The 26,867-nt window shown below is 44.3% G+C and overlaps 1 protein-coding gene across 2 annotated transcripts in view; it reads right to left on the bottom strand.

Moving 5' to 3' along the window:
* ABCC9 (ATP binding cassette subfamily C member 9) overlaps window positions 1–26,867 on the bottom strand; it is a 976,112-nt gene that overhangs the window by 318,938 nt on the left and 630,307 nt on the right. For both annotated transcript variants that reach the window (XM_029600177.1, XM_029600176.1), the window contains exons 26-27: window positions 23,575–23,644; window positions 13,593–13,750 (exon numbers count right to left, since the gene is read on the bottom strand). In XM_029600177.1, coding sequence (XP_029456037.1) covers window positions 13,593–13,750; window positions 23,575–23,644 — 228 coding nt within the window. The remainder of the gene's footprint in view (window positions 1–13,592; window positions 13,751–23,574; window positions 23,645–26,867) is intronic.

Below are 26,867 nucleotides of genomic sequence, written 5' to 3'. Positions count from 1 at the left end.
TTGTACCAGAAAGTTCATGAAGGGGTGTCTGCAGCTCCAGTAACCTCTCCAGCATCATAAAGGTGGAATTCCACCGGGTGGCAATGTCTTGAATGAGACGCTTGTGAGGCATATCCAAATCAGTCTGCTTTTGTCGGAGAACCTGCCCCGCCTTGACACTTCTGTGGAAGTGTGCTGCTATGTTCCTGCACTTCTGTATTAACCTATGCAGGTATTCATTCTCTTTGTCATTGGACTCCAAGCCCAGAGCTGACTTCACTACCAGGTGCAGAGTGTGTGCAAACCATCGGATGTTCTTAAAGCACCCCTCAGTTATTGCCTTAACCATGTTTGCACCATTGTCTGTGACAAAGAACCCTGCCTGCATTTTCCTGTCTCGCTCGTGTAGTTGCCAGCCCTCCAGCATCTGTCTGATGCATGCTAGAATATTGGCTGTGGTATGGGCCTGGTCCGTCAGGTGGGTGTGCAGTAAAGCCCACCTCCACCCTGATACTTCTTCAGTAATAGAGCTGCTGGCTGCCCCTGCCTCAGCCATATCCCACCAGTGTGCTGTCAGAGAGAGGTAAGAGTGTGCAGCATTCATGGCGGTCCAGATATCGCAGGTGAAATGCACTCTTCCCTCTGCCTTAGACAGCAGTGCTTGCATGCAACTGCGACACTGCTTGTACAGGCTGGGGATGACTTTTCTACTAAATGTGGTTCTGCAGGGGATTTTGTAATTTGGAAGTACGACCTTCAAAAAATGCTTGAAACCCACATTCTCCACTAACTGCAAGGGCTGGTCATCAAGGGCAATCATTTCCCCAATGGTCCTGGTTACAACTTTTGAGGCTGCCTGCCACCTACCCCGGGATAGCGTTACCACACTCCACCCCATTTTCTCCATGGTGGATTGTCGCTTCTGCCACATGTTAGGGGGTTGCTGGCCTGCCACCTGACTGCTAGAAGGGGATGAGGGCGTGGGCTGACTCTGCTGCTTTCCTACCACTGCACATTGGTTGGAAGGGGTCCCCCCACTGGTACTGCCACCATCCCCAGATGGCAGTAATTTTGTTGGGTGTTGCCTCTTCATATGATGGTTCATGCCAAAATTAGATAGATGTCCCATTTGCTTGCCTCTGCTAATATCCCTGGCACAGTAATTACACAGAGCATAACGCGGGTCTTCCGTCACTTTAAAGTGTCTCCAGATCGGAGACGTCTTTCGTGATCCTTCCTCACTAACACCTTGGGGGTGGATGCTGGCACTGGAGCTGAGATAGTGGGTGCACCCTGAGAAGCAATGCCAGAGGGGACCTCAGTCACCCTCTGTGCCTGTGCTGACTGCTCTTCCTCATCCTCGTTATCACTTTCATCTCTCCCCTGCTGCACATTTGTGGAGGCTAAGACAGGACTAACTGATTCTACTGAAGATTCGTCAGCTATTACTTCTTCCGTTTCTGATGAGAATCCCACACAAGAAGATTCTTAATCTGGATCAGAAGAAAACAGTGACTGCGCTACCTTGTCAACGCTAAGTGTTAGTCGAGACTTCTGTCCCCCTGCTGCTTTTGGGTGTCTACATTTTGTCTGGCATGACTCTGCCTCCCCTTCCCTCACCTCCAAAACTACAGGGCCAGAAACAAGTGGTGGCGATGGCGATGTATCATTGTCAGATTTCATTTTTTTTGGCATGGAACTGCCATCCCCTACAAAGAGTTTAGAGTGCGACAGTTGCCTTTTTAGCTCCACTGGTGGTGTTGCACTAGTGTCTTTTGAGGTGCCTCCTCTGCCAGTCCCAATCACTCGACTACATCTCTCTTTCCCTGACATTATGGATTTAATGTCACTGTGTAGTAACACTGCCCTCTGTCATGGTGCCTGGCTGTGCACTAATGTGTGTGGCGTGCACACAGAAGCTGCTTGCTTGTAAGCACAAAAGAGGCAGACTCCCTGGGCACTTGACTGCACAGACCCACCCAATAGTTAGGATCAGTCTGTTAAAGCTACCCACTGCCCACTGTCACGGTGCCTGGCTGTGCACTAATGTGTGTGGCGTGCACACAGAAGCTGCTTGCTTGTAAGCACAAAAGAAGCAGACTCCCTGGGCACTTGACTGCACAGACCCACCCAATAATTAGGATCAGTCTGTTAAAGCTACCCACTGCCCACTGTCACGGTGCCTGGCTGTGCACTAATGTGTGTGGCGTGCCCACAGAAGCTGCTTGCTTGTAAGCACAAAAGAGGCAGACTCCCTGGGCACTTGACTGCACAGACCCACCCAATAGTTAGGATCAGTCTGTTAAAGCTACCCACTGCCCACTGTCACGATGCCTGGCTGTGCACTAATGTGTGTGGCGTGCACACAGAAGCTGCTTGCTTGTAAGCACAAAAGAGGCAGACTCCCTGGGCACTTGACTGCACAGACCCACCAAATAGTTAGGATCAGTCTGTTAAAGCTACCCACTGCCCACTGTCACGGTGCCTGGCTGTGCACTAATGTGTGTGGCATGCACACAGAAGCTGCTTGCTTGTAAGCACAAAAGAGGCAGACTCCCTGGGCACTTGACTGCACAGACCCACCAAATAGTTAGGATCAGTCTGTTAAAGCTACCCACTGCCCACTGTCACGGTGCCTGGCTGTGCACTAATGCGTGTGGCGGGCCCACGGAAGCTGCTTGCTTGTAAGCACAAAAAAGGCAGACTCCCTGGGCACTTGACTGCACACACCCAGTCTGTTAAACTGCCCAGTGAAGCCCAGTGCACTGAGAGATTAAGTAATTGGAATTAAAAAAAATCTGTTTAAAAAGCAGGAATTTTGTCACTCCAGAAAAATGGATGAAATTGAAAATAATATATCTCTCCAAGCCAGCCCAACACCCTAAATGGTGGTCAGTGCTAGCTGACCTAGCACAGCTTCTCTTCTCAGTCAGAGATGACCAAAATAAACAGCTTGAAAGAAACAGGACTAGCTGTTGCTGACCCTGGCACTGCAGCAAAACAAAGAATAATTAGCTTTTTCTTTCCTTAACTAGCTTAACTAGCCTATCTCTCTTAGTTCAGCCTACTCCCTCTTCCACCTAGCCCACCTCCCCACAGCATCGCTGGAAATAAAATGCGTGTTTTTCCTCATGCTCATCTTTATATAGTGCTGTCTCATCAGTAAAATCGACAGAGAGCAGTGACTGAATGCAGCGATTGGCTGCATTCAGTGCATGTCACAAAATGTCAGCGCGGATACGCTGCATTCCGGTATCCATGCCGACCTGTCCGACCCTTTCCTGTGAGTCACTGTGACTCACAGGAAAGGGTCAGACAGGTCGGCATGGATACCGGAATGTAGGGCAGGGGCGCTGCCATTTTGTGCAAATCATAGGTAGCTAGTAGCTAATGGGGGCGAAGAAAAGCGCGTGCCGCTGGGCGCACCAAATGAAACGGATAATAAGTTAAATACGTGGGGAGTCGTGATGCATTTCGCCTCCCCACGTATTTAAAAGATAGGACAAAATATGTTGCAGATCGCCAATACGTCGAAAACGGATGCACACCCCTAGCATTTATTGGTCCCTTTGAAATTTCAGATCATGCTATAATCTGGATAGATTATGAGTGGGCTACAAGGAAGTCAGGAAGAACTGGCTGGAGATTTCCTGCTAAACTATATAGGGATGCAGTATTTCAGATCTTTCTAAAGCAAAAATGAAAAGAATTTCATGAACATAATAAAGGGCATGTAGAAGATCCCACCCTTTATTGGGAAATGGCTAAAGTTTTGTTACAGGGGAACATTAAGGCTTACTTAAGTTGGTGGTGGAAAGATTTAGATAAAAGAATATTCAAATTGGAAAAGCAACTGTGGTGAGATAGGTTAACACTAGTGGCGGCATATACAGCCAAGGCTCGGGCTGCATATATCTTCTCTCAAGTAGCTTTGAATTCTCTTATTCATCAGCAGGCACAAAACTCCATGTTCTGTTACAAGTATCAATTACACAAATTTGGCAGTAAACCTGGTAAACTCTTGGTATCTTTGGTCAAGCTCAGAGAAGGAGCTAAATGTATAGTGGCTGTTAGGGACAAGAAGAGAACAATAATGAATTCTATAGAAAGGCTTCAAACAGCATTTATAGATTATTATCCAAATTTATATCTAAAAATAACACTGATGCTGTTAATAGAAATGAATATTTTAAAGATTTAATGTTACCCCAATTGAAGGTGTCACAGTTAGAGGTTCTCAGTGCTCTGATAATTACTATTCTGCCCAAGAAAGGGAAAGATTATTTATTCCAAAAGTCATATCAGCCTATTTCATTATTAAATTTTGACACCAAAATATTTGCAGACTTGCTAGCACTATTTTTACTGGATATTTTACTGAACATCAGGTAGGGTTTAATCAGAGAAGGCATTCAATTCTTAGGGGTAGATTTTCAAAAAACGCGAATAGGCGTACTTTTGCTGGCGCATCAGGCGCCAGCAAAAGTACGCTGGATTTTAGTAGATACGCGCAGAGCCGCGCGTATCCGCTAAAATCCTGGATCGGCGCGCGCAAGGCTATGAATTCTGTATAGCCGGCGCGCGCCGAGCCGCGCAGCCTATCCCCGTTCCCTCCGAGGCCACTCCGAAATCGGAGCGGCCTCGGAGGGAACTTCCTTTTGCCCTCCCCTCACCTTCCCCTCCCTTCCCCTACCTAACCCACCCACCCGGCCCTGTCTAAGCCCCCCCCTTACCTTTGTCGGGGGATTTACGCCTCCCTCTGGGAGGCGTAAATCCCCGCGCGCCAGCGGGCCGCTAGCACGCCGGGACGCGACCTGGGGGCGGGTCCGGAGGGCGCGGCCATGCCCCCGGGCCGCCCCGGGCCGTAACCATGCCCCCCGGCCCACCCCCAAAACGCTCCCAGCACGCCCCCTAAACGCCGCGACGACCGGGCCCGCCCCCCAACACGCCCCCGACATGCCCCCCTCGGAGAACCCCGGGACTTACGCGAGTCCCGGGGTCTGCGCATGCCGGTGAGCCTATGTAAAATAGGCTCACCGGCGCGCAGGGCCCAGCTCGCCTAAATCCGCCCGGTTTTGGGCGGATTTAGGCGAGCAGGGCTCTTAAAATCCGCCCCTTAATGTTAGGAAAGTGATGATTTCCTTATCCCAGGGTAGGCAGTCTATTTTCTCTCTGCTCATTAGCTTTGATGCAGAGAAAACATTTGATCATGTGGATTGGGAATATTTGTTTTTTTATTTTGGGGAAATTTAGGATTTCTGGTCTCTTTTGTAAGGTTGTGCAATACTTAAACTTGAACCCATAAGCAAAGATTTTGATTAATGGGAAGGTCACAGAGGAGTTTGAGATAGAGAGGGTACCCATCAAGGATGCCAACTCTCCCCACTACTGTTTATTCTAACCCTAGAGCCCTTAGTGAATTTGGTGCAGGCTAATGTGTCAATAGCAGGAATACCCATTAAAGGCCAACAATTTAAAATCATAGCAGTTGCTGATGACATTCTTGTACATCTATCAAATCCACATGAATCTTTTACAGATCTTCTGAGTGAAATTCTGTATTATGGTTCCTTTTCTGGTTTTAAACTTAACATGGACAAGTTGGAGGCTTTAGCCTCTTCTCCATAGGTGAACATAAGAACATAAGAAGTTGCCATGCTGGGCCAGACTAAGGGTCCATCAAGCCCAGCATCCTGTTTCCAACAGAGGCCAAAACCAGGCCACAAGAACCTGGCAATTACCCAAACACTAAGAAGAACCCATGCTACTGATGCAATTAATAGCAGTGGTTATTCCCTAAGTATAATTGATTAATAGCCATTAATGGACTTCTCCTCCAAGAACTTATCCAAACCTTTTTTGAACCCAGCTACACTAATTGCACTAACCACATCCTCTGGCAACAAATTCCAGAGCTTTATTGTGCGTTGAGTGAAAAAGAATTTTCTCCGATTAGTCTTAAATGTGCTACTTGCTAACTTCATGGAATGCCCCCTAGTCCTTCTATTATTCGAAAGTGTAAATCACCGAGTCACATCTACTCGTTCAAGACCTCTCATGATCTTAAAGACCTCTATCATATCCCCTCTCAGCCGTCTCTTCTCCAAGCTGAACAGCTCTAACCTCTTCAGCCTTTCCTCATAGGGGAGCTGTTCCATCCCCTTTATCATTTTGGTTGCCCTTCTCTGTACCTTCTCCATCGCAACTATATCTTTTTTGAGATGCGGCGACCAGAATTGTACACAGTATTCAAGGTGTAGTCTCACAGAGGCATTATGACATTTTCCGTTCTATTAACCATTCCCTTCCTAATAATTCCTAACATTCTATTTGCTTTTTTGACTGCTGCAGCACACTGAGCCGACGATTTTAAAGTATTATCCACTATGATGCCTAGATCTTTTTCCTGGGTGGTAGCTCTATGAAGGCTTTATGGTGATGGTTTCCCACTTAGATGGACACAAGATTCTTTTACATATTTGGAAATAGTTCTCCCTATGGATCTAGCTTTGTTATATGAATTGAATATTATCCCTTTTCTGAAGCATATGAAGGACAAAGTTTTTATTTTGGAATTCATTGCCATTGTCACTATCTGGAAGAGTAAATCTTTTTAAAATGATCTTGTGGCCACAATGGCTGTATATGTTGCAGGCACTGCCTATTTACTTGCAAAAAAGGGATATTAAATTGGGGTATGCCATGCTCTCAAAATTCTTATGGCAGGGTAAGTGGGCTAGGATAACTTTTCAGCAGTTGTTGGGTGGGTAGAGGGAGAGGGGATTGGTTATCCCAAGATCTGATGAATATAATGTGGCCTGTGTGTTCAGACATTTAAAAAATTGGCTTTTTGACACATCTCTACTCCACAGGTTTGGGAGGAAGGTTGGGTCTCTCCTTTATCTTTATGATATGTATTATTTTCTACAACTACCAAAATCTCAGTGCATATAGAGTGCATCCTCTATCCAGTTCAGGAAACCTTGTTCCATGGACACTCTCAACAACAACCTTGCCAAAGACCTAACCAAACTGGACATCTCCGATGCTGACTCCACTATTAACTCCTGGCAAACCATCACACACTCAGTAGCAAACTTAGGGCCTCATTTTCCAATATCTCAGTGGTAACGCATGAGGGGGCGTGTCCCATGCAAATAAGGCAGTTTTCGTGCAGCGGGGAAACATCGCGTCACGCGATGTTTTCGCCATTTGCGGAAATGGATTCGCAAATCGCGAAAACATCGTGCACCGCGATAAAACAACCAATGAATCTTTGCAGTACACGAAAGTGTCCAAACAGCCTATTTCCACTCTTAGGTGCCGCAAGCAACATGTTATATGAAACTGAGCCATTGTCTCATACCTCACAGGGGGGGAGGGAGAGGGAGAGGGAGAGGGAGAGGGAGAGAGAGACTTACTATAGTGCCTATGCCCTAGACAGGTATTTGTATCCCTATGGGAGGGCCACCTAGTAACTCGAGGTGGGGATTAGGTATGAGCGTAGGGGGTTGGGGGCCACTTGCACATTCAACATGAGACGTACGGAAAGAACAGTGGTCTCTAGTGAAGATTTGCTGGCCGTCGGAGTGAGGAAACTCACTCCAAGAAGAGATTTGGGCAACGTTCTCTCCACCTAGCTTGATGGACACTCTACCTGGGCAACAACAAGCTAGGTGGAGAGAATGTTGCCCAAATCTCTTCTTGGAGTGAGTTTCCTCACTCCGACGGCCAGCAAATCTTCACTAGAGACCACTGTTCTTTCCGTACGTCTCATGTTGAATGTGCAAGTGGCCCCCAACCCCCTACGCTCATACCCAATCCCCACCTCGAGTTACTAGGTGGCCCTCCCATAGGGATACAAATACCTGTCTAGGGCATAGGCACTATAGCAAGTCTCTCTCTCTCTCTCTCTCTCTCTCTCTCTCTCTCTCTCTCTCTCTCTCTCTCTCTCTCTCTCTCTCTCTCTCTCTCTCTCTCTCTCTCTCTCTCTCTCATTGTAGTGGACCGTGATAACCCTTTACTGGCCATTAGCGGCTCATGATTCCTGTTTTACATATGCTCCGCCCCCTGAATATTAAATTACGAATTTGCATTCGCAAATCGCGTTAACGGCTGTTAGCGCGAATTTATCTCCCGCGATAACACCTTGGAAAATGACCCCCTTAATCTGCCCCTTATCTTCAAAAGTTATCAACCCTGCCCACACGAACAAAAAACCCTGGTTCTCTACTGAATTAAGAAAACTAAAACAAGACCTTCAACACAAAGAACAACGCTGGCGAAAAGATCCCTCCCCTACCTCACTGGCTTCTTACAAAACAGCAATGAACTTTTATAGGACATCCATCACTCGCACTAAACGAGATTTCTACGCCAAAAAAATACACGGCTTCCTTTATGACCCGAAAACTCTGTTCTCATACCTTGCAGCCATTACCACCCCTATAACCCCTACCTTCCCAGAAGAAGAAGCCCAAAGCAAATCTACAGAATTGGCAATCTTCTTTGACAACAAAATCAAAAATCTTCTTGCCCCGCTGGCAACATCCAACACTTCATCTATTCCCTTGCTCCCACCAAGCCAAAATCATCCACCACCCATCCACGAACAGTCACTAGAATCTCTTGAACCTACATCAGCCCTGGAAATCGAATCAATCATCAAGAAAATGAAACCTTCTTCACACCCATTGAACCAAATACCGACCAAACTACTTCTCACCATTCCTAACACCATTGCGAAACCTCTGGCCGACATTATAAATTGCTCCCTCAATCAAGGATCCGTCCCTGACTCTTTAAAAATTGCTTCCCTGAAACCCCTACTAAAAAAACCCAATCTGGACCCAGCTAACCCGGTAAATTTCCGCCCCATTGCAAACCTACCTTTTATAGCCAAGCTAATGGAAAAGCTGGTCAACATCCGACTCACAGACTACCTTGACTCTCACAACATTCTCTACCCTTCTCAATTCGGTTTCAGGAAACGCCTTAACACAGAATCCCTTCTTCTCTCTTTAACGGACAACATCCTGATGGGCCTTGACAAAGGACAATCATACCTGCTAGCCCTACTCGACATCTCCGCGGCATTCGACACGGTTAACCATTCTATCCTCATCAACCGTCTAAAGGAAATAGGCATCTCTGGCTCTGCACTGCTCTGGTTCAAATCTTTTCTAAACAACAGGCACTACAAAGTTAAAATTAATGACAAAGAATCCCACCCCATACCTTCAAAACAAGGAGTACCACAGGGTTCTTCACTTTCCCCTACCCTGTTCAATATATATCTACTCCCTCTATGCCAGCTTCTAAACAGCCTCAACCTTACCCACTTTATTTACGCGGACGATGTGCAAATCATAATCCCCATCTCAGACCCCATCTCATCTACTCTAAATTTCTGGAACAGCTGCCTACACGCCATCAATCTTCTTCTCTCGAGTCTCAACCTGGTCCTTAATACCTCCAAAATAGAACTCCTGATTATCTCCCCTAATGATGACAACCCCTCCGCCAATAATACAATTATTCCGCTAGCTAGCCAGGTTAGAGACCTTGGGGCCACCCTTGACTCTAGAATGAATTTCAAAAAGTTCATTAACGCTACAACTAAAGAATGCTTCTTTAAGCTACAGGTCCTGAAGAAGCTAAGACCGCTCTTACACTTCCAGGATTTCCGTTCAGTGCTGCAAGCCATACTGTTTTCAAAGATTGACTATTGCAACGCTCTACTACTCGGTCTTCCCGCCTCCTCTACTAAACCTCTACAGATGCTGCAAAACGGCCAGGATCCTTACAAACACACGTCGTAAGGACCACATCACACCTATTCTAAAAATACTTCATTGGCTACCCATCCATTATAGAATGCTATTCAAGACTCTCACCATCATCCACAAATCTGTATACCAGCAATCCACACTCCAACTCTCCATCCCTCTCGAACTACATACTTCCGCAAGACCGATCAGATCCGCCTACAAAGTTTCTCTCAAGGCCCCCCCTAACAAATCCTCGGTCCACAACTCCATTCATAAGCGAGCACTTTCAACAGCTCCATTGGAATTCGCTTCCCCCGGATATACGCCAGGAACAATGCCATCTCTCCTTCAGAAAGAAACTGAAAACCTGGCTGTTCACTCAAGCTTACGGTTGAAGGAACATTTTATCAAACACATTGTCTCTCACCCTTGACCGCCTCCCTACTTCCCCCCCCCATTCCTGCCCTCCCACCTCCACCCCTGCTTACCCCTCCTTGCTTCCCCCGTCCACAAGATTTATAAATAATTGTGAATAATTACCTAAGATTAACCCACAGCCGAGCTTAATCTAGCTGATTTTGTATCGCTATCTTTTGTTTTCAATGACTATTTTAGCACTCTTCAGTTGATATCGTTTTAAAATATATTTCCTGTCCTCCAGCTCCCATGTTTTTCGCTCCCTGTTTGATGTAACTTTTTACCTTCTATATAGTTGTTAATTGGTTTCCCCTGTTCTATTGTAAACCGGTACGATAAGACCGCGTCTTGAGTATCGGTATAGTAAAAGAATTTAAATAAATAAATAAATATAAGGAGGAATTGGATAATCATATATATGCAAAAGATATTTAAATAAATAAATAAAAGATATTTAAATAAATAAATTTAGGGGCGGATTTTAAGAGCCCTGCTCGCCTAAATCCGCCCAAATCCGGGCGGATTTAGGTGAGCAGGGCCCTGCGCGCCGGTGAGCCTATTTTACATAGGCCTACTGGCGCGCGCAGAGCCCCGGCACTCGCGTAAGTCCCGAGGTTTTCTGAGGGGGGCGTGTCGGGGCGTGTCGGGGGGGGCCCGAACCGCGCGGCGTTTCGGGGCGTGTCGGGAGCGTTCCGGGGGCGGGCCCGGGGGCGTGGCCACGCCCTCCGGACCCGCCCCCAGGTCGCGTCCCGGCGTGCTAGCGGCCCGCTGGTGCGCGGGGATTTACGTCTCCCTCCGGGAGGCATAAATCCCCCGACAAAGGTAAGGGGGGGGGTTTAGACAGGGCCGGGCGGGTGGGTTAGGTAGGGGAAGGGAGGGGAAGGTGAGGGGAGGGCAAAAGAAAGTTCCCTCCGAGGCCGCTCCGATTTCGGAGCGGCCTCGGAGGGAACGGGGGTAGGCTGCGCGGCTCGGCGCGCGCCGGCTATATGGAATTGATAGCCTTGCGCACGCCGATCCAGGATTTTAGCGGATATGCGCGGCTACGCGAGTATCTACTAAAATCCCGCATACTTTTGCTGGCGCCTGATGCGCCAGCAAAAGTACGCCAAATCGCGCGGTTTGAAAATCTACCCCTTATTGAATAGATATTTAAATAAATGAATAGATATTAAATAATATCTATTTATTTAAATATTTATTTAAATAGATATTTATTTAATGTTTAATCATTTATTTAAATAAATGAATAGATAGAATATATGAATAGATATTTAAATAAATAAAAGATATTTAAATAAATAAATAAATATAAGGAGGAATTGGATAATCATATATATGCAAAAGATATGGCAATATCTTTGTGACAAACTCCACCACTTCTCTAATGAGTCCATTTTCTTACCTTTACAGGTTAACTGGGACCTTCCCCCAGGAATGCACACTAAGGGGTAGATTTTCAAAGGGTTATGCGCCTAACCCCTGAAAAGCTGCCCCAAGCTGCCCCTGCACAAGCCCCGGGACGCGTGTATGTCCTGAGGCTTTCCAAAATGGGCGGTCCGGGAGCGTTCCTGAGTCCTCCGGCACAGCAGCTGTTCCGGAGGTTTGCGCGCCTTGCGCCTTGGGCAGGCGTAACTCGCCGAAACAAGGTGGGGGGGGTGGATTTAGGTAGGGCTGGGGGCTGGGTTAGATAGGGGAAGGGAGGGAAAGGTGGGGGGAGGCAATAAAAAGTTCCCTCCAAGGCCACTCAGATTTCAGAGTGGCCTCGGAGGGAACGGGGAAAGCCATCGGGGCTCCCCTAGGGCTTGGCGCGTGCAAGGTGCACAAATGTGCACCCCCTTGCGCGCGCCGACCCCGGATTTTATAATATGCGCGCAGCTGCATGCGCATGTTATAAAATCGGGCGTAGATTTGTGCGCGCCGGGTTGTGTGCACAAATCTACGCCCGCGCATAAGTTTTAAAATCTGGCCCTAAGGCTTTTATTGATTGGGCGCAAAGGGGAGTGCAGCATATAGCCCAAGTAGTGGATACAGATGGGAAGATTATTTCTCTTCAGGAAATGGAGAGTCAATATAGATTGACTTTGGGACCACACTTTGCCTATAGCCAGTTGAGGCACTATTTGCTGACTCTATCTAGCTCCAACCTCTTGGAAGATTTTAAGGTTGAGATGGAAGAATTTTCCCAAATTGAGTAAAGACAGAGAATGGGTATATCCTGCTTATATAAAGGTATCTTGAAACTACAAGAGGCTGTTCATCATGGCACTTTAATAGATAAATGGAAAGCTGAGCTTCCGGTTTCTATAGAAGTGGGCCGCATAACCTCATACTTTTTGAGAATATCCAGGTTGGTAGGTAATGCTAATCTGAGAGAGACATAAATTCTTGCTGTGGGCATATATGTCTCCATCTCAGCTATTTAAGATTGGCATAATGCAATCTGAATTGTGTTGCAAAAGTGGTTGTTAGGAGCACTTTGGGACACTAATTTTGGGCCTATCCTATTGTATAAGACTTCTGGGACAGGGTAAGATGTTATTTGCAACACCTATTACATCCTGTATAAGTGTACGGCCTCTACTGGGAAAGGGTGGTAGGTGGGTAAGAGATGGGTTGGGGGCTAAGGGTGGTCGATTTAATACCTTGTCCTAACATCAGTCAAGTTTTGGATGGCCTTGTTGTATAAGTTACTGTATTGTTATTACAAAGATCTGATGGGTATACTGAACTCACTGTGTCTCATGCTTATACAAGCTGTGTTCAAGGAGAATCTAAAGAATAATTGGACTTGAAGAGGGGGGAGATAGAAGAGATGTGGGGGGTTTACATGTGGTCTTTATGAAGACAGGTGGGGGCATTATATGGGGAAGAAAATTTATACTGACTGATTCATGGTTCATGTTGACTTGTTGCCCTGGAGCACGCAAGAAAACAGTGTGCACCAAAATTGTATTGTTCAGTCGAATAATAATAAAAAGATTTAAATTAACATCTGAGATATTCAGCAGCATGGCTATGTAGCTGAATATCAGCATACAAGTTGCTACTTAGATAACATATATCCAGCTAAGTTAGCTCTGTTCTATGGCAGGTCTAATGTATTCATTAACTTAAAAAGATAAGAATAAACATTGCTACTTATTCAGTTAAGATAACTGGATAAGTAGCGCCACCCTGCTCTGCCCACTGACTATCCGACTATCAACTTAGCTGGATAAGTGAATAATTTGGATAAGTGGTGGCTGCTGAACATAACTGGATATTCAGTGGCCACCACTTAGCCAGATAAGCTATACTTATCCGGCTAAGTAGCGCTAAACACACTTTGAATGTCAGCATATATATAGGTACAAATCATAAAAGAGGCAGAGTTTTCATTTTCTAGAATGGTATGATTATAGAGAGAATTGGACTTTTAATACTTACTTTGAAGCAACTCTGAAATACTTCTGGATAAAATAAAATGCTATTCCAAGAGGTATGAGAGTGATGAGAAACATAGGAGTTGCATGGGAGATCACTCCGATGGCAGATAAACAAAGTAAAGTGGATCGTGTAAGGGACTCCAGAGTAGGAGGTATGTGCTGTATAAAAAAAACCAAACAAATTTAGAGTTTGTTTTATTAAATATATCCTAGATTTTCTTATCTAAAGGCCAATGAACTAACCTGTGATATTTTTTCGCAGGTTAGAAGCATATTTTCATGAAAATTTGCTATGGATGTAAATGAGCTTGAAGCTCATTTGCATCTGTAGCAAACTTTTATGAGAAACGTTTCACTTGTTGCCATTGCTGGGAACTTTGCTCATTCCTGGTCATGGCAGCATGTGATGCAAGGCACCAATCTCAGAGCCGGCCTGGATTAAAGGCAGGCATGGAGTCAGCTAGTGACATTTTTTTCAAGATGGTATCAGTGGGCAGGAATGAGTGTGATTCGCTTCTGGCCCTGGAAGAAGCCCTTAAATTTGGCACACTATAGGGCTTAAAGGGACACACTATGGGGCTTTGACCTATAATTTGAAGGGGGCAGGGCTTTCAGGGGAGGGGCTTGCCAAGGAACTCCTTTGGTTAACATTTATAGGCTGCACTGGGGTTGGGAAGAGGTTGATGATTCTCCATGGACCACCGGGAATTTGATCCATAGTGTGGGGTGGGGTGGGTGGGGACTTGCATGAGGCCATATGACCCCTTTTAATACAGCAAGGCCAGTGAGCATGAAACTCAGCTTTATTGAAGTATAGTTATCATTTCTATAAAAACAAGTCTATGTAGCCTTTTTTTGTGTACCTGTTTTTGCAAAAATTCTACATTAATGTGTTTTATGTATTTATTTATTTATTCCTTGTATGGTTTTGCATCACAGTAAATCATTAATGTTAAATTTAAATAAACTTTGACACATAGTGACCTATGCATGAAAGTTTACTTTTGGGAACAGGACATTTGCGAAGTCATTTTGCTAAAGTGGACTCCATTTGCAAAAATCTGCAAAATGTAAACAATTTTGGGTTTCTTTGGCATATTGGTGGGATTTTGTACATTTTTGCATTCACTGTTCACTTTTATAAAGTGAAATTTCTCTTTAGTACATTGCATCATAGTAAGTCAATCACTGAAGTACTATTCTTTTGATAAAGGCTTTCATTTCCCATGGTAGACCTCAGGCATCAAACATGAAAGTAGCAAAACCTCAAAAGTATTATTGTAGAAGGGATTTTGCAAATGCAACTTAAAGAAATAAATGTGAATATTTTTCCTGCTTTACCAAGAAATGTCCACTAAATACTATGACAAATAATGTGTATGCATTAGCACTGTTTGAACTTTCACTATAAATATTCTTATATGCATCCTTGAAAACTAGAAATCATAATCATTAGACATGTGTCTGTCATTCTTTTTGGTAATGCATGGAGGATAGATGCTCCAATGTTTAATAAGGATGTTCCTTCCCATAATTTTCATTTTGGTTTATTTTTTTGTTTCGGGGGTGGGGAGAGCGGAATTGTTTTCCAGTTCATTTAATGTTTTGGGTTTTTTTCAGTTTGGTTTGTTTGCTGAACCAATAAAATAGTTATAAAACAAAATCAAAACAGGCCTCCCGGAGGAACTCCAAGCCCCTTCATCTCATCTTAAGCCTCAGAACGTGGACCTGATCCATTCAGACCTCCCACGGCTGCTCTGACCATCCTCCCACTGGCAAAATACCTTGGTCCTATCAAGATAGATTTAGCCAGGTTCCTCAGACCCTCCCAACGCTCTTGCTCTTTACAAAAATCACCAGAGCTGGGGGACAGGACCTCCCCAGCTCTGACCTAACCCTTCCTTGGGTTCTAAATATAGTAACACTTAACACCCTCTCTTCATCTCTTTAGCGGTGCCTGCCCTCCTAAACCATGCCAAAATGTTGTCACTTTGATGGCTGTTTCAGGTGTAGCGGGTGCCATGTTGTACAGCTGTACATATGGAAGTGGTAAGAGAGGGCCAGGGATGTCCCTAGCCCCTGTCCCTAGTGACTTTTGTAGGAGGCAGGATGGGTTCAGATGGACTTGGATAAGCTATAGCTGAGCCAAGTTAAGCCTAGCCAGGTGGGCCCAGGATCTGAAGTATTTTGCCAGTAGTAGGAGGATCAGAGGGGAATAGAGAGGCTCAGGCTGGCCCAGACAGGGCCCTGAGGCTTTTGTTGGGGAAGGAGAATCAGGGATCCTCTGGGAAGCCTTTTCCAGTTTTTTCTTTTTGGCAAATGAATCAAACAAACAAACAAAAAAAAAACAGCACATTAAACAAATCAAAAAATGAAAACCGCTTCCGACTAAACAAAAAAACAAACCAAAATGAAAAGCCTGGACCTGCACATCCCTATTAATGTACGAGCATCTGCTCTTATGCATTAGTAACAGTACCTAGCTGGGGCTTAGCTGGACTCCTCTGACTACATTCCCACCACCTACAAAAACTGCCAAAGCAGCGGACTTTCCTAGTTACCATTTACCCCTTCCATGGGGGCCCAGTGGTTGTAAAGGACAGAAGTGTACTACATGGCACCGGTTACACCTGAAACAGGCACCCAAGTGATGTTGCATCAGTTCTGCTCAGGAGGACTGGCACCACCATTTTTAAAGAGAAAAGAAGGTGGGAGTGAGTGGGCATCACTCTTGCCTTTTACAACCACAACAGCCCCATAAAAAGGATAAGTGAGGGCCAGGGAGGTCCCTAGCCCCCAGCCCTGGTGATTTTTGTAGGGGCAGGAGTGGTGTCAGATGGGTTTGTTCAACAATCAGCTGGGTAGACTTTGGCCCCTAGGATTTTGCTAGAGGAAGGAGGATCAGAAGGGTTCGAGAGGCCTAGCATGGGCCCAGCTTGGCCCTGAGGCTTGTGTTGGAATGGAAGGGGGATCTGAGTGTTCCCAGGAGGCATATTTTTTTCTTTTGTTTTCCCCAAATGAAAATGAAAATGCCCCAAAATTTTCAGGTATTTTCAAGAGAGACTATTTTTGGATCATTCCATTTGGAATGAACTGAACATTGATTTATTCATCCTATTTTTGCAAGCATTTCAAACAAATGTACATGTTAAGGACCTATACTCTTGGCATTGAATATTAGAGATATGCACTTTTAATGAAATTAAAAACATGAAAAAACACTGGTTTTATTTAATTTGAAAATACAAAGAAATACATTTTTTGATTGAGAAAGTCAATGAAAAAAATCCCAGAAGACACAAAACTAAATGCCTTCACTTTCTCCTATACAAACCCCCCCCCCCCCCCCCCCCCAATCTCCTGGACCACACTCATCCTTCCGTGATGGTTTCCAATAACGAAAGAGGAAGGAGCAATCCCCAAATCCTCCTGACTCTAAGCTATAAAACAAAATGGCAGCAGTACAATTTTCAAACAGAATCCAATGGGGCAAGAGAAACTAGACATTGCTCCTGCCACTTTATTCATTGGAGACTCCCACAGAATGGGAGAAGAGTGGGGGGACCATTCGTTTCTTTTTTAATTTAATGTTTACTTCAATTCAGCAAACAAAATGAACAGAAATGTATTTATTTATTTAACTTCTTATAAACTGTAAATACATTTTTTTCTGTGTAGTGTACAAATAAACATACATAATATAAACCAACATAAAATCATATAGCACAAAATAATTAATATAGTCATATATAAAAGTCATCACAGGCAAAAACCATCATGCTCCACTTATAAAAACCTGTCTGAGAAGGAATGTTTTAGTTAATTTATCGAAGATACAAAAGTAATACATTTATCAGAGATACAAAAGTAATACATTTCAGATGACTGGTGCTGCAGTCAAAAAGCCCTCATTCTGGTTCTTTGAAGTCAATACTGCAGTATGGGTGGAACATACAATAAAGCCTTGGAAATCTGAACAAAGGGAGCATCAAATGAACAATAAGAAGGTGAGTATAAAACCTTATGAATGATAGAATACTGCTTAAACTGAATTCTTTGAGCTATTGGTGGCCAGAGTAATTTCTTCAGATATTCTTGAAAACCTATATATACCCCAAGGCAAGCCGAAAATCACTCACCCCTCAGCATTTTATACTACTTGCAAAACCTTAAGTAAATTAACTGGCATATCTAAAAAAATTAGAATTACTATTATCTAGATTACTAAATATTCAACAAACAAAACCCAAATACCACCTCCCCCAAGTAAAAATTAAAGCAAGAAAAGAAAACTCTTACCCTATATTGAACTGCAGAGTACTATGCACTTGTATGGTTTCAGTCAATCCACATCAAACTTGTTGATGCGCAACTATTGCACAATATGTATTACTGATCTTTTCTGATCAACAAATCTCCCTTGCCTACCAGTACTGAGTAATATTGTCCATCTGCACCCATTACCACCTTCTCCATGCATCATTAGTGGAAAACTTCTGGAGTCTGTCTACTTTCATTTAAGCTTGCTCTTATTCAATGATTTTCTTTACTCTCCTGTGGTACATCTTCCATCATGCCATCCCATATCATTATGCACATTATGTCAAGACGTAAAAGCTGAGGATCTGTGGCAGGAAGAATGGCAGGCAAAATCATCACTCATACCACTACTATGTTTCAATCTGAAAAGCCATTGAACATCAGTAGGGTTATTTGGATTATCTAGAACGCAGCTGTTGTACAGTTCAAACTATGATGCACATTGCTGAATATTGTCCTCTGACTAAACGGAAGGAAGGGATTTAAGTATTCCATCTAACCACTGACAGGACTATTGCTTGGATCAATGAATATGCATATACTAAAAGGTGAATTTTAAAAGCCTGAAGTGCACCGAAATTAGGGGATACGCAAATATGTCAAGCCAGCTAGCACCGAGCGGATTTAATAGTCGCCCAGATATATGCATACTTGCTACAATGTGCACAAATGAAAAGTTCAAAAAAAGGGACGGGGTATGAGCGTGATCAAGGTGATGCATAGGTTTTAGGGATGTGCACTGATTTTTTGTGTGTGTTGTTTTTGTTTCGGGTTATTTAATTTTGTTTTTAAAACGATTCAAGGATGTTTATTTCATGTTTCCCTAATTTCGGAGTGCACTAATTCAAAATACAAATTTTATGAAATTTTGTCTTTTTTTTTTTCATTTCGGGGTGCTCCGGAAACAAGACAAAATAGACAATTTCATTGCCATTGCCTATTTTGTTTAAAATGAATATACATCCCTAATATGTTTTCCTGCATTTAAACTTGAAATTAGCACATAAATACTTGTGCGCACTAGCCTGCACAAAGGTCCCCTGCCTTGTAATTTTACTTCTGCTATGGATGACATGTAAGTAGTAAAACAAAAAAATCAGTGGGGTTTCAAAGGTAGGGTTAACAGGGGGGAAGGGAGGCTATTAAACTGGAGAGTTTGGAAGTCCTATCCCTTAACTGAGAAAACTGGGAAGGAACTGGGAAAATGGCCAATGGTGTCAGTGGATGTGTATTTTAAAATCCCCCACCTACAAAGTAGAAGAGTATTTGCACACACAGGCACATGCCCACTTAAGAGAAGAGGTCAGGATATTTTATAACACATACACATTTACGTGCATATATGGCCACATCCCTATGCGTGGGCCAATGAACACTGTTATGGAGCGCTAGGAAAGCGGTCCCACTTACCAAGAGATGTGTGTTCTTGGGCCATGGCTCGACCCCAGAGGAACTCCGGAGAGGGCCGCGGTAGGCGAGGCATGCCCGAGCATGGGCTGGACAGGAGCGAGGCTGGACTGAAGACTGGAGATACTACCCTCCTCTGGACCTGCACGCTTCGGAAGACCAACAACGCAATGATGGTCTTATGAACAGTCCTCCGACCGTTCCAAGCCCTTTTGGACCTGCCACAGGATATGGCAAGAAGCGGCAGGCCGGATGGAGTTCAGGGCAGTGGAGACCGGAACATGGAGATTCAGACGAGACTTAGGGACGAGGTACTTGGATGCACAGATGTAGACTCAGGCACAGACGAAGACTCAGGAACAAGGTACTTGGCTTTCAGAAGACTCAGGAACAAGGTCAAAATTCAAAGGGATCCTTTAGTTGGCTAAGTAGGCACTTAAGTAGCTAGAGCTGGGATTCAGGGCCAAGAAGTGCAGAGTCATGCATCTGGGATGCAATAATCCAAAAGAGCTGTATATTATTGGGGGGGGGGGGGGGGGAAGAGATGGATCTGCAAGGCAATAGCTAAAGCCAAAACAATGCTGGGCTGCATAGAGAGAGGAATAACTAGTAAGAAAAAGGAGGTGATAAGGCCTTTGTAAAGGTCCTAGGTGAGGCCTCACCTGAAGTACTGCATTCAATACTGAAGCCAGTATCTCAAAAAGAATAAAGACAGGATAGAGGCAGTCCAGAGAAGGGTGACCAAAATGGAGAGGAGGCAGTGCTGGAAGCTGAATGAGGAGAGGCTGAAGGAAGTAAAAAAGTATATTATCATGTACATACTCTGTTATTCCCTCAGCGAAGGGTTAGAGGATCTATAAATAACAGCAGTGTCAGCATATAATGCTATCTTTGATGTGAATATAGTGCAAGCAGATGAAACTTGGAAAATGAGTTGTTGTAAATGTATAGATAATAGCAATGCTCAAACTAACAGTTCACTGGGGATGTGTATTTGTTTAAAACAAACAAATGGGCATTCCAAAATGTATTGATCTAATTTATTTTTTTCAGGGTTCCATAAAAAACTGGAGAGGAACCCCTGAATTAAACAAATTTTGTTTCATTTGTTTTTCCTCCATTCATTTCTATGAGCCATTAAAGTCAATGGCCCCACAAAAATCAATGTGAGAGCAACAGGAGTAGTTAGGAATTGAAACAAAGTATCCCAGCCAGCCTTTCTTTGTGAGCTATTGTGACTTATCAGACATGGGTAGGATCTGCTGTCAGGTAGGCTATAGAGATAATTTTTCTCAGAGAAGCATTTTTGTAATCCAAGCTATCACTATGTACTGGATGTAGTAATGCTGATCTTAAAAACTGCTTAATATAATTATTTATTTATTTATTTATTTATTTAAATTCTTTTAATATACCGATGCTCAAGACCAGGTCTTATCGTACCGGTTTACAATGAACTAGGGGGAAAAAACCAGTTAACAATAGAAGCAGGAAATTACATTATAACAGGGAAAGTGGAACTTGGTAGTTAGAGGAAAGGATAGGTTAAACAATTTCTAACAGGAGAACAAAGCAAATAAGCAGAAACGTAAGTGCTTACATGGTAAGCATTATATACCAAAATTACATCGTGTGTAATATTAGGCAAGTTATATTAAAGTGCGGTTGTATAAATGTATAAATGTATAACATGAAACAAAATCTAAGTAAATATATGACCTGTTATACGAGGAAATTCTATGTGAGATCAGGTGTACCTTCATACGATGCTATTAGTAATATAGCTATCGTGTCTGTGAGCCATACCGTTGGGCTCTATAAATCATTAGGTACCTGAATCTCTTATCTCAGTGCAGATAGGTACATTAACCCAAATGCACAGGTTTACCTGCTATTGAACATTCATTTTGTGAGCATAAACCTTACTGGCGATGCAGCAAAGAGTTTTACGCTCACAAAATAAGTGTTCAAAAATATGTGGTCAGCTTGGCATCCTCACAGGGGCATTCCATGCTAATGAGGGCATTAAGTATGTCCTCCCAAAGCAGAGAGGTGTTCTGGCTGAAGACACATTTATTTGATGCTGGAATAAAGTTCCCATCGCAATAGCGTGGGCACATAAAATATTTTAAAAAGTCTTTCCTGCCGCACCACCACTTAGCCAGATAAGCACAGACTTATCTGGCTGTCTGGTTGTGGTTAACCGCCACCACTAAGCAGGAAAGTCAGTACTTATCCATCAATCTGATGAAGTTTGCTGCTACTTAGCTGGAGTGGATACGTATTTATCCATCTAAGTAGTGGTGGAGCGGGAAATTTTTTTTTTTTACATATTTTGTGAGTGTAAAATTCCTTGGTGCGTCGGCAGTAAGGTTTATACTACAAAATGAGCATTCAAAAGCAAGTAAACTGGTGCATTCAGTGGAATGCACCTTTCTGCATCGGCCTGTCTGTGCCCTAGTTCTGAGCATTGAACAGTGCCAGATAGACGGATAAGTGCTGACTTAGCTGCTGCCATTTAGCTGGATAACCATGGCTAGTTATCCAGATGTCCATACTTATCCGGCTATGTGGTGGAGGATGTTAGAACTCTCCAGCTAGTAGCTTCCTTATCCCCCCCCCCCCTCCCATCTCAAATTAAAACATGTTTTAACTGTGTGAGCTCACACTTTAATTCCTGATGCATTAGCATCTATTAGCTTATTCCATCATGAGTTAAAAAAAAATATTAACCTGCGTGTTAGGAATCTGTATGCTGTATAATCTCATGTCCTTAGTAGCTCACATAAAAACATATACAATACTTATAAATAAAAAAACAAAAACATGCATACTGTTAGAATCAACAGCTTCCAGTCAGGGTGTTTCCATCATTATCCAAACGTTTAATCAGAATAATTGACCATCAAAATCAGACTGGGTAATATAAACTACAGATGTGATTCGGTCGAACCTTTCGGTTCGGCCTTCGTTATTGGCCCGCCGCAGGAAATTTCGTTTCCTGCGGTTCGGGCCAATTTTATTTCGTCTGCCACCCCGAAACAAAGCCCAAAACCCACCCCAAATTACAACAGGGGGTTGTAAAAATAAATAAATAAATAAAACCCAAACCCATCCCAAATTTAATTAATTGCAACCCTCCATCCTCCTGACCCCCCCCCAAGACTTGCCCGACCCCCCCCCCCCCCAAGACTCACTGAAAGTCCCTGGTGGTCCAGCGGGGGTCCTGGAAGTGATCTCCTGCTCTTGGGCCATTTGCTGCCAGTAATCAAAATGGTGCAGGTGGCCCTTTGCCCTTACCGTGTGACAGGAGCTATTGGTACCATTGACTGGCCTGTGTCACATGGTAGGAGCAATGGATGGCCAGACTCATCTTATAAAATGGCGCAGGCCATCCATTGCTGCTCCCATGTGACAGGGGCTGACCAAAAGCACCGATAGCCCCTGTCACATGGTAAGGGCAAATGGCCATCGGCACCATTTTGAGTAGTGGCAGCCGACAGCCCGAGAGGGGGAGATCGCTCCCTGAACCCTGCTGAACCACCAGGGACTTTCAGTATGTCTTGGGGGGGGGAGGGGATCGGGCAAGTCTTGGGGGTCGGGAGGGTGAGGGTTTGCAATTAATTAAATTTGAAGGGTTGGGGTGGGTTTGGGGGTTTTTTTTTAATATGCCCTTTCTCCCCCCGAAATACAATAAAAAAACCACATGAAATTTCGTGGGTTTTCTTATCACTTTGTCGCCCTGCCCGAAACACAATGAAATAGGAAATATCATCTCTATTTCCTATTTTGTTGCAAATGAATGCACATCCCTAATAGAAACCCAATCAAATCTAGGTATATATAAAAGAGCCAGGATGACCAAATCTCAGCTAAGACCAATCAATTCCAATAAGCATCATTAAACAAATATGTTTTACATTTTTTTTTTAATGTTTTCAAGCTAGCTTCTTTCCTCAATGACTCGAGTAGTAAATTCAACATAATGGGACAGGCCACTGTGAATATTCTTTCTTGACTGTTTGCTAATCTAATTATAATGGATGGAACATCGAGTAAGCATCGACCAAAAGTGCGCAGCTCTCACACTGGCTTATAGATTTTTAATAATGAATTGATGCATATCCTTGTGGCATTTAATGTTTTCATTTAAGAAATCATATGAACTGCCTGACAGATTACCATTAATGCTCTCATGTAGGGACACACTACAAAACAATTACATTAATGACTCATTCATTACTTTATACTCTTACCTGATCAATAATATTGGTGTCAGCAGAAAAACGATTTAAAATTAGTCCCACAGGTGTTGTATCAAAAAACCTATTGAACAAAATATAAAAGTTAGGACTGTGAATTTTAATTCAGCAGACAGAGGGCAGAATATAAAAATCTATGGGGTTGATCAGACCCTAAATATAACCAATCATTTTCTATTTTATGCAGATGGTTTCTATAAGTTCAAAGACCTTAATTTAGTAAAGATTTTCTCTATGACATAGAAACCCTGGCCAGGAATAAAACTAGTTGGCTACAATTCACAAAAATCAACAATATTAATACTAGCATGTTGGTGGTGGTTGGATACAGTATTCTCACTAACCTTGAGAGATTCTCCAATCACCTTCTAATTACCTGAAACCATTCCAGCCCTCTCATAGTTTCACAAAATATTCTGATCCTATATAATGCTAACTATGAGATGGTTGGAGCAGCACCAAGTAGTTAGAAGGCAAATAGAAGCCCCTGATTAGTTTAGGAGGAACATTGGCTGTGTACAATCAAGAAAGGGCACAGGTACCCAGGCAGCCATTTGTTCAAGCTTTAGATTTGATATCTGGATTGATGGTAAAATATAGGGTGAGACACAAGGCTAGATTAAATATGGAAAATGGAATTTATTTAAGGTTTTTCTATACCGACATTCGTTGATGAACATCATATAGGTTTACAGGCAACAAGGAATCAGCAACAGAGCTTTGCAGTGTAACCAATATAACAGCTTTAACAGAGTAACTATAATTACAATTTAACAGAACAATTGGGCTGGTTATGGATGTTCAGAGCAGATGTAACAGATTTATATGCAACAAGGTACGATGTGAATCGTTTTTGAACGATTAAAATTATCGTCAGATAATTTTAAAATCATCCAAAATCGTTAGAGTGCACGATACAATACAAATGCCCCTGATTTATCGTCAGGGGCATTTGTATTGTATCGTTAAATAGGGCGCGGGAAAACCGGCACACCAAAAATCCCTAAAACCCACCCCGAACCTTTAAAACAAATCCCCCACCCTCCCGAACCCCCCCAAAATGTTTTAAATTACCTGGGGTCCAGTGGGGGGGTCCCGATGCGATCTCCAGCTCTCTGGCCACGGCTGCGTTGAGAAATGGCGCCAGTGGCCCTTTGCGCTTATCATGTGACAGGGCAAAGGTAACGCCGGCGCCATTTTGGTTCCTGGCTCCCGACGTCACGCATGCAGGAGATCGTCCCCGGACCCCCGCTGGACCCCCAGGGACTTTTGGCAAGCTTGGGGGGGGCTCCTGACCCCCACAAGACTTGCCAAAAGTCCAGCGGGGGTCCGGGAGCGACCTCCTGCACGCGGGCCATATTGCCAATATTCAAAATGGCGCCGGCGCTACCTTTGCCCTCACTATGTCATACGGGCGACGGTCACAAAGGTAGCGCCGGCGCCATTTTGAATATTGGCAATACGGCCCACGTGCAGGAGGTCGCTCCCGGACCCCCGCTGGACTTTTGGCAAGTCTTGTGGGGGTCAGGGGGCCGGCGGGTGGGGGATTTGTTTTAAAGTTTCGGGGTGGGTTTTAGGGTTTTTTTGGTGTGCCGGTTTTCGCGCCCTCCCCCGATTTACGATTTTTAACGATTTAAAAAAAAACAAAAAAACCACGACGATCAGATTTCCCTCCCCCCCAGCCAAAATCGATCGTTAAGACGATCGATCACACGATTCACACCCCTAATATCTATATAAATAAAAATGTTAAATAGTTTGGACAAAATCGCTAATCTCAGAAACCACTGAACCGATTGCTTTCAAATTTGGACACAACCTTCATTTCACATACAGGAAGGTTCTTCTTTACTTACATTACAGATATGTCACACCTGTGACAGGTAAAATAGGTTTAACGATTTTTTCCAGAAAACAGCAACATCTGCTGGACGTAAGCGCCATCTGTTACACCTTACACTAACACACGCTCCACTAATCATTTTGCCAGTCCAGGTCCACTTTTCACTTCTATTTTAACACATTCGCGCACTTTTTTCGCCGGAAGATAACTATTTCCTTTACAGATAAAATACACCCACCACCCTCCTCACACCCCCCACACACATGCCAAATTGATTTACTTCCCACAGCCTCCCAACACACACAAAACCACCCTCCTCACACACCCCACACACATGCCAAATTTATTTACTTCCCAGGACCTCACAACACACACAAAACCTGCAGAAGTCCGTGAGGCTCCAGCGGGGGGCCAGGACCGGTCCAGGACACATCTCCTGCACTACGGCCGTCGGCTGCCAGCAATCAACATGGCGCCGACGGTCCTTTCCCTTACTATGCCACTCGGGGACACCAATGGCGGCAGTAGCCCATGTGACATAGTAAGGGCGAGGGCCCCTCGGCACCATTTTCAGGACTGGCAGCTGGCGGCCCTTTGCCCTTACTATGTCAGAGGACCTACCGCTGCCATTGCTCCACCCCACTGACATAGTAAGGGCAAAGGGCCGTCGGAACCCGTTTCAGTGCTCGCAGCCGACGGACCAACGCCAATACATCGCTCCCGGACCGCTCCTGAATGCCCGCTCCACTGACTGACATTTTTATCAGGTCTCGGGGGGTCTGGAGTGTGGGGGATGGTAATGAATTTATTGCGAACATCTTGAGGAGGGGTCACGAGGGGGGGCAGGTTTCATTCATTCGGCAACTCTGGGGGGGGGGCGGGGGGGGCTACTGTTTTTCGCAGGGCTGGGGGAGGGGGGCAGGAAAGTGTGGGGTGGTTAGTTTAAGAGAACATTTCTCATAGGGTTGTTTTTTGGGGGAAGGGGGAGGTTCACACACAAATGCATAAACTAAACTTGCACGATCTCAAAATAGCCCTCCCCAGACCACAAAACAAATTTGGGAGTGCAAATTTGGTTAGGCACTCCCCTATTTGGCTACATAACGTGCACAGACGCCCAGGGACAGACCACATGTAGCACCAAAAATTTTAATTTCCCAGGTCTTGGGGGGGGCAGGAGGGTGGGGGATTATTATTTGATTTAAAGGGTTGGGATTGGGGTTTTTTTTGGGGGGGTGGGGGGGGGGGTTTTCCACAGAAATAAAAGACAAAAGTTTTCTGATCTGCAGGGTAGGCAGTAGGTGGGGGAGGTGACAGTGAGGAGAGGGAGAATGAGGGGGGAGGTGAGTGTCAGGGGAGGGAGAATGAGGGGAGAGAGTTGGAGTGGAGACAGGGGAGGGAAGGGGGGGGTTGAGTGACCAAGGGGGAGGAGGATGAGTGACTG

The sequence above is a fragment of the Rhinatrema bivittatum genome, chromosome 4 (genome assembly GCF_901001135.1).
Source record: "Rhinatrema bivittatum chromosome 4, aRhiBiv1.1, whole genome shotgun sequence".
Lineage (NCBI taxonomy): Eukaryota > Metazoa > Chordata > Amphibia > Gymnophiona > Rhinatrematidae > Rhinatrema > Rhinatrema bivittatum.
Note: the sequence above shows the minus strand (reverse complement) of the source record. Positions and strands in the feature narration are given on the sequence as shown.